Here is an 8,961-nt window from a genome sequence, read left to right as displayed (position 1 = left end):
CATTTTCTGATGAAGGGTCCAGGCCCGAAACGTCAGCCTTTCTGCTCCTATGATGCTGTTTAGCCTGCTGTGTTCATCCAGTTCTGCACCTTGTTGTCTCAGATTCTCCAGCATCTGCAGTTCCTACTATCTCTGAGTATCTTGATACATCTTTTATACTTAAGTTTTTTTTGTGTGTATATTGATGTAAGAGTACAGTTGAATCACTAACAAATTCCTCCTTTATTCCTCAAATAAACACTCACTCTACATGTTTTGCTGTTGACGTAAATGTACCAACCAGCACCATCTGTTTCAACCTATGCAGGCCTCAGCAACAATATTTTGACCTGTTTAAGGAGATACACAGTCTTTATTTCAACATAGAAACAGATGCAATAGAGAGGGTGCTATGCCAAACTCAATCTCAAGTATCAATGCAAAATAAACGTCAATGAGCAATTGCAGGTGTAATGAATAGCTGTGCAGTCAGTAAACTAGTAACTGAAAAATTGGCCCATTGTTTTGCCAAATGGAAGTGATTTTGCAATGGAAATGTATAATATAAATCATTTTACAAACATACAATAATTTGAAGCTTGCAAATGATTAATGGAATGTGTAACCATATAATGGAAAAGTAAATCAATGATTGGGAAATCCCATTATGGAGTTGCCTTCCTGAAATTTCCAACACTTTTATTTGGTATCACCTAATTACTTTAAAAGCAATAATGTAATATTAGAAAATTGGCTTATGTTTAACTTTAGGCTAAATGGTGTAAATACTTTCTTAAAATATGAGTGTTTTGACAGTAAAGGTTGGCATAGTGACGTTTTAGCAAATAGAAGAATTACTTTTGCATTTTGTTCACCATGTAACAAAATATTTTCATTTCACAGTATTGGCTTTTACTTAAATGAATTCTACAAATAAATATTTGATTCACTTTTGAGTCAACTGATGTATCATGCCACAGTGACAAATCAGTTGACGTAAATCCTCTAGAAACATGTTCACATGAATACGTATAGAGTTGCAGGTTAAATAAATTGGTGACTAATCTATGACTCCCTAGCGTATGCTAAAGATCAAAATGTCAGTTGTCATTCTGTTTATTTCAAGCCATAAGAATGGTATTAGGAATAATAACATGGCATTGCCACTTGTAATTACAGTTTCCCCTTTCTTCATGAAAGAGAGCCTCTTTAACAATGATGAGCCACTATGCCAGTTGAAAAACGATTGGCAGCAAAATGAAAAGTGGGACACTCTAATTTGTGAAACAATTAATGACCTAGCCCAGGGAAGCCATGGCACTCGAAATCCATAAGGTGCCTTGTAAAACAACTTGTGTCAATTCAGATGTATCTCAGGGTTTACTTTTAAACAAATATCACAAATTTCTGATTACATTTTCATAAATAGTTAAATACATTTCAATCGCAACTTAAAATATCACTATTGAGGCAAATAAGATTTGTAAACTTCAGCTATTTATCTTCCTATTTAAGAAAAATGGAGCAGTGTCTTTCAGCCAGATTGGGAATGGTTACAAACTGTTTTTAGTTCCACTTGGCCTCAGGTGGCATGTGGCGAATGAATGTTTTGGACCGGTATTATCTGCTTCCATTTTCATGTTTTTGTTTTTGAATAAGCCCTAACCAGTTGTAACCAGTTCCACTTCAGTGTCTTGTGATATTTTCCCTTGAAGGATAGAGAAGACTAAATAAAGCTGCGTGGCAATAATATTGAAATTTAAATTACATAATGGACTTTCAATCAGTTTTTTAAAAAATTCTGGATTTATTGAAATCATGCAAGATATGCTTTTAGTATGGATGAACACAGTTAAAATTTGTTAAATAAAATTTTGGTGATTGTATTCATAATAGTACTTATAGCAATTTGTTTGTTTTCTTTTTCAGACACTGGTATCTGAATGGTAACTACTTGGTCCTTATGGTGTCTTTGATCATAATTCTTCCATTGTCTCTTCTGAAGAACCTTGGTAAGTATTTGCACTGGAATTCTAATTAATATAATAGCAGAAAAGCCCTGATTTAAGATAATCATTACCTTATCTATATTTAGCTGTCTGATTTTTTTACATAAATTATTTAGGAATTTCCAAAGTCGTCATCTTAAGTTTTTGTTTGGCATACTTTAATTCACATGTTTTCACTTAATTCTATGTGCTAAGTTGTGCACAAAATAATGAGTAACATTATTAAAACTGTAACAAAAACAAAGTTGCTGGAAAAGCTCAGCAGGTCTGGCAGCATCTGTGAAGGAAAAAACAGAGTTAACGTTTCGGGTCCGGTGACCCTTCCTCGGAACACTGGACCTGAAACATTAACTCTGATTTCTCTTCATAGATGCTGCCAAACCTGCTGAGCTTTTCCAACAATTTCTGTTTTTGCTTCACATCATATTCACCTGGTCCTAGACCTATCCTGTCGGTTGTTCCATTTTGAACCTGACAAAAGGTAGTTGCTGTGTGCATACCAAATGTTACATGAACGTAATTGCACATTCTAAGTCCAGCAATGATATTAAGAATCAGTCAGCTTCTACTGGCATACTTTCATCTGTTCATCACTCAGGGAATTGCAACTTTACTGCGAAAAGAAAATTGTAAAATTTATTTGTAAATTTCTTGCAAAATTGTATAAATAATATATTCCCAATTTTGCTATATTTACTGTGCACAATTATTAAATCATTAATTAGAGAATAACTGAGAACAGGCTCGTGTGCCTGAATAGGTTACTTCTGTTCCTTGTTTTTCTGTTCATAAACTTATTATTGACTTTGAAACATAATAATCTTTCTCTTCTTTTACAGGTTATCTGGGCTATACCAGTGGACTGTCTCTTCTTTGCATGTTGTTCTTTCTAATCGTTGTAAGTATGAAATTGGCTTAATATTGTTAGAAAAGGCAACACAAACTGAGCAAAATATTGAAAGCCAGAGTCAGTTTTGCAGAGGGTTTATGGATTTTGAATCTTCCTTCAACCATAAGTTGGATAGCATTTACTTTGTTTGCAGTGTAGCAGAAATAAGATTTTAACTCCTAATTTCTCCATGTACACTGATTCCTCTTCATCCTGGCTGGCCCCTTTTATGTCATGTTCAAGCTGACTTTTATCTCCAAGTTGGTGATCATAGACTAATACTGTGTTGAGGGAATCAAAGCTGAGTCCCATCATGATGTTCACAAATGTGGCATTCCTGGGGTTTCCTTATCTGCGATGCAGCAGAGACAAATAGTGAAACAGGTATCTCACCTTCCAAAAGCCTCATGTTAGGGTCACAGAAACAAACCCTTCTTTCCAACTCATCCATGCTGACCAGATATCTTAAATTAATCCAGTCCCATCTGCTTGCATTTGGCCCATGTCCCTGTATACATTTCTTGCTCATATACCCATCCAGTTGGCTTTTAAATATTGTAATTGTACCCACCTATACCACTTCTGCTGGCAGCTCATTCCATTCATGCACCGCCCTCTATGTGAAAAAGTTGCCCGTCAGTTGCCTTTCATATTTTACCCTCACCTTAAAACCATGCCCTCTAGTTTTAGATTCCTCTACCCTGGGAAATAGAACTTTGGCTATTCACCCTATCCATGCCCCTCCTGATTTTACAAACCTCTATAAGGTCAACCCTCAGCCTCCTACACTCCAGGGAAATTAGCCCCAGCCTTTCACTATAGCTCAAACCCTTCAGCCCTGGCAACATCTTTGTAAATCTTTTCTGAACCCTTTCAAATGTAGTGCTTTTATACATGGGGAATCTCACCCAATAATAAGAGATTAAGGGAGACCATTGGAGATGTGAACATTCTATTCTGCCTAATTTCTCGAACTATTATGTGGACTTCAGATATTAATGTATTCAGTTTGTCTTCCTACCTTAGTTCTAGCCTGATGCATTAACATTGGGCCATGTGGGTGTTAACATCTAGTCTCTTAGATAAATGGCTACTCTTCATCCATGAACCTGGATCATGAGAGTCAGAGATGTTAGATATAGCAACCATTACGTTTTGTGTTCTCATAAAATATCTACCTTGCACACTTTGGGCTGGGATTTCTGGTTGCATTCAAGGACAGGAACTGTGGCTGATGTTATGACCTCCCCCACTAAAAGCTATCGAGGTCAGAAATGATGGCATACTGCTGTTTTTTGCCCCTGAAATTCATTTAAATGCAGAGCATGCATTGAACCCAAACCTTCCTGATTTGCATCACATTATGTTAGCTATGCACTCACTGACCCTAGGGAGACAGGGGAATTAAAACAGCTTTTAAGGAAGGAAATGTGTTTTTTTTTACCAGCAGTAAATATCTTTTCTGTTGATCACATGCTGTAGTGTAGCCACTCATTTGTATATTTTAACCCCAAATTTCACTTTACAAAAACTTGCAGGTGATTCACAAAAGCACTCATATCCCTTGTCCATTGCCTGATCTGGAGCAAGGTCTCGAGAATGCAACCTTGAATGCTACCTTAATGATGACAGCAACAGCTGCATATAAAACAGTTACAAGTGGATCTGATGCTGCTTTAACACACAATGCAACAGATGAGGGCACCTGCAAACCAAAGTATTTTATCTTCAATTCACAGGTAAATAGGAGTAAATTTTAAAATATGTCATTTCACACTGACTTAATGGATTGAAATGTTGGAGTGTACCAATTTATAACTCAAGATATTTGTATGTATTTGTGATGCTGTCATAAAATTTCATTAAAAACAACCCAAAAGAACTGCAGATGCCAGAAATCAGAAATAAAAACAAAAATTGCTAGAAAAAGTGAGCAGGTCAGGCAGCATTTGTGGAGAGTAATCAAAGTTAACGTTTTGACCCTTTTTTTGCACAAAAATGACCCTGAGCTTCCAGTTGCCTGCCAATTCAACACAGCACCATGTTCCCTGGCCAACATCTCTATCTCAGGCTTGCTGCAATGCCCAAACACAGCTCAGCGCAAGCTGGAAGAACCAGCGCCTCATTTTCCACTTGGGAACTTAACAGTCTTCTGGACTCAGCATTGAGTTCAACAATTTTAGGGCTTGAGGTACCTTCTCCCATGTCCTTACCCCATACCCCACATACCAGGCCTTGTTGACACATGGTCTGCTATTACACACAACCCATTGTTGGCCACTAATAGTCCCCATTAGCAGCTATTCCTTCTCCATGGCTGACCATTATCCACTCCTTTGTCTGACCAACTGTCCTTTTCTCTTTGGGCTGTATGTCCACCTATCACTTACTCTTTAACCCCTCCCCCCACCCTATGCCTTTATAAAAAAAGCAATCTTTGCCCAGCTACTATCAGTTCTGAAGAAGGGTCACTGGACATGAAACGTTAATTCTGATTTCTTTCCATAGATACTGCCAGATCTGCTGACCTTTTTCCAGCAATTTCTATTTTTGTATATAAAATGTTATAATGCAGTTATTTTACTGTTAATAAACATAGCAAAGCAGCCCTTAAATCTATTCATAAAAAAATACATTGAGTATTTTCTATTTTTGTTGATGTGTGACTGACCCAATTGTTCTCCTTTTGTCTTTCAGACTGTCTATGCTGTACCAATTCTGACATTTGCATTTGTCTGCCATCCCGCTGTTCTTCCCATCTATGAAGAACTGAAAGAGTAAGGACTGTTCTTTTATTGGATTCATGTTCAGTCCAGGATTATAGTCACCTTTTCTGGGTTCATTGGAAGTGCCCTGCATTAAATAAGTTTGGGTTCCAGTCAGTCTGTTAAGAATAGATGCTCAGATCCAATTAGTCTGATCCAGTTCCTGGGCTGCATATATTAAATTAAATTTTCCCATAGGTTTGGAGAAATGGACAGTCACTTAAAGAGAGTCTTGTATATGTATTGAATTGAAAATTCACAATAGTGACTGTTCAGCAGTTGACATTGAAACACATCAAGGGACAGATTAGAAAAACTTTTCTCTGTATTTGGCACATGTTACACCAAATGCTGCAATGTTTAATTCTAACACTGGGTTCCCAGAGTGAAATATCTTTCTGTTCTTAACATCCTTAACTCTCAGCATGAGATTTGCTGAAAATATAACACTTTGTGCTTTCCAAGATAAGATATTCAGTGTCACACTTTGAAGTAGTAGCTTGAAGTGCATGTCATTTACTTATAAGTTTTTAAAAATTAACTTCAGTGAATCCTTTAAATGCAGCTTTCTGATAAAGTAAATTTACACTCTGCTAAGGGTTAATGCATCATTCTGGTGAACGAAGAAATCAAAATCAAATTCTTTTTCTCTTCTAGCCGGTCCCGCAAGAAAATGCAGAGGGTTTCCAATGTTTCATTTCTGTTTATATTTGTTATGTACCTGATGGCTGCTCTCTTTGGTTACTTGACCTTCAATGGTAAGTTCTACTTAAAAATCTTTACCTTTTTATCCTTTACTTCGACATACAAATTTCAATAATAACCTTTTTTTTCAGAGCTTCAGGCAGTGCATGCTAACATTTTATACAATTTAAAACTACATACTAAGTTTTGCTTAGGCCAAAATTAATGTAAATTTTTCTGTTGGATTCCTCAGTTGCTTTTTGATGGATTTTGAGTGGTTACCTCTTTTACTAGTAAAATGAGATACTGTTTACTGCACTAAATGCATGATTAGGAAGTCTGTTTGTTGTAGACTTTAGTCCAAAGTGGTGGCCCTGATAATGCTAGCGAGCTGTGGAATCAGTAAAATAGATTATAAAAAATAAATTTGCAGGCAGTTCTAGCTTGAGTGCTATGAATTATTGTGTATAGTTTTCTAATTTCTAATCTTGACAGTAATTGTTCATATGGTTGTGATAACATGGCTATTTGCTGTGAAAGATCAAATATGTCATAACAAGAAATGATTTGACAAATTGTTATAGCCAGAGTTAGAGTCTAGTTTTTATTGCTACTAATTAAAGGAGACAGACACACAGCAAAATTTTAAAAAGTTTCTGAATTTGCCATGAGGCATTTTATTGTTCATTGCATATTTCCAAGCAAAGTAAATCAGACAAAACAAAAACTAATATGTTTGTGTTTTTGCAGAAAATGTTGAGCCAGAATTGCTTCATACTTATTCAAAAGTATACCGATTTGATGTTGTCCTCCTTATTGTTCGACTGGCTGTGCTCGTAGCTGTCATTCTGACAGTACCAGTTGTTCTATTTCCAGTAAGTACATTCAGTGCAAATAAATCTTTGAGTATGGTCTAGTGCTTTCACTTATGTCTGCCATCAGAATAAGTCTGCTGTTGACTCCTGATTCAAGTTCATGTCATAAATATTTATATATTTTAAAAATCATTTTGCTTCTGCTTCTCTGGTGCCTTTAAAGTTAAGCAGACAAGACTGAAATTCAAACAGAGCAAGATGCAGTTCAAATATACTGCTATTGTAACTGATGCAATTGATGTCAGCATGTATTTGACTAACATCATCACAAACTGTTCAGTTTTCCTCTCGCTCCTTTCATGTAAGATCCCATTGCTATAACAAAGTTTCATGGGATATTACATTCTGCTTCAGGATGGTAGTTTGTTCATTAACCTTGTATTTTATTTTGGTGAAACATTACATCACAAATTGAATAAAGGTTAAACAATATTTTGAACTTTCCTGCCCTATTCATATCTCCCAAACACAACCTAAGTACAGAAACACTTGCTGCATCAATGTGGATTTTGGTACCAGTTATTCTTGCAGCTTGAATGAAGCTACAGATTTACTATTAGACTTTGCACAATGTATTATGAAGTCAACACCAACACATTTGATATTCCCAAACTAGTTTTCTTAATCACATTAAAGAAGTCACTTAAATATATGACTGATTTTTAGCAATAGTGTAGCACTGGTTTTGAAAGCTTGTTTTGACATTATTTACTTATCATTTGTTGACTGACATAAAATCAAGCATTTTCACTTTTGGGTGTTTTGTTAAACATTTTGTGGGATGCAAGAATATTGAAATAATGGTAACCTTTTCCCACAGATTCGTACCTCTGTTCAGCAGCTGCTATTTTCAAGCAAAGAATTTAGTTGGATACGTCACACTATAATCACCTTTATAATTCTGGGTTCCATTAATTGCCTGGTGATCTCTGTTCCTACCATTCGGGATATCTTTGGGTTCATAGGTATGTGCACAAATAAAACTAAATGTCTTTTACTACCATTCATTTGCACTTACTGTTTAATTGAACAGTCTTGGTTCATCCACTCTAAATTTGTTCTCCATTTTTTCCAGGTTCCTCTGCTGCTTCTATGTTAATTTTCATTCTGCCTTCTGCGTTTTACCTGAAACTTGTAAAGAAAGAGCCTATGAAATCAATGCAGAAGATTGGGGTATGTACCAAATTGATGATTAGAGTGCGTTGAACAAGTGTGTTTGATAAAAGCAAACATCTGAGATAAGTAGATTCCCTGCAGATGCTGGAGATCTGAAACAAAAATAGAAAGTGCTGGAGAAACTCAGCAGGTGCGCCATTCTCTGTGGAGAGATAAACAGAATTAATGGTTTGAGTCCTGTGTTCTGAAGAACTTGAAACGTTAACTCTGCTTTTTCTCCACTGATGATGCCAGACCTGCTGGAGTTTCTCCAGCATTTTCCGTGTTGGATTTCCTGATGTCCTTAAATTTTTACTGCCTTTTTTCACCATTGCATATTAGCAGCAAGTGATATGTCTTCTGAAGGATATCATAAATTGCTCTTACATTATCCAAGAAGTTGAGAGAAGTAAGGGAAAATGTAATGAGGTGGGTATTGGGAGGCCAGTCATGACCACCTTATAGCTCTGTCAAATTTAATTTCACCCAATAAAAACCAAAAAAACTGCGAATGCTGTAAATCAGGAACAAAAACAAAGTTGCTGGAAAAGCTCAGCAGGTCTGGCAGCATCTGTGAAGGAGAAAACAGAGTTAACGTTTCGGGT

The 8,961-nt window shown here is 36.2% G+C and overlaps 1 protein-coding gene across 1 annotated transcript; it reads left to right on the top strand.

Moving 5' to 3' along the window:
• Positions 1-1,870: 1,870 nt before the first annotated feature.
• LOC109912912 (sodium-coupled neutral amino acid transporter 2) lies at positions 1,871-8,915 on the top strand. Its single transcript, XM_048594308.1, has 8 exons — positions 1,871-1,991; positions 2,828-2,886; positions 4,416-4,616; positions 5,575-5,654; positions 6,300-6,400; positions 7,077-7,201; positions 8,022-8,166; positions 8,277-8,915. Exons 1-8 carry the CDS (start codon positions 1,943-1,945, stop codon positions 8,405-8,407), a joined length of 891 nt encoding a protein of 296 aa, XP_048450265.1. The 5' UTR covers positions 1,871-1,942; the 3' UTR covers positions 8,408-8,915.
• The last annotated feature ends 46 nt before the right edge of the window (positions 8,916-8,961 follow it).

Source organism: Rhincodon typus, unplaced genomic scaffold (assembly GCF_021869965.1).
Source record: "Rhincodon typus isolate 14 unplaced genomic scaffold, sRhiTyp1.1 hic_rhity00007971, whole genome shotgun sequence".
NCBI lineage: Eukaryota > Metazoa > Chordata > Chondrichthyes > Orectolobiformes > Rhincodontidae > Rhincodon > Rhincodon typus.
Note: the sequence above shows the minus strand (reverse complement) of the source record. Positions and strands in the feature narration are given on the sequence as shown.

Excerpts from the sequence above, each read along its gene's own strand:
- LOC109912912 (XM_048594308.1), top strand. The coding sequence starts at position 1,943 with ATGGTGTCTTTGATCATAATTCTTCCATTGTCTCTTCTGAAGAACCTT. Across the intron at positions 6,401-7,076 it reads TGGTTACTTGACCTTCAATG|AAAATGTTGAGCCAGAATTG; the intron begins GTAAGTTCTACT and ends GTGTTTTTGCAG. Across the intron at positions 7,202-8,021 it reads TACCAGTTGTTCTATTTCCA|ATTCGTACCTCTGTTCAGCA; the intron begins GTAAGTACATTC and ends CTTTTCCCACAG.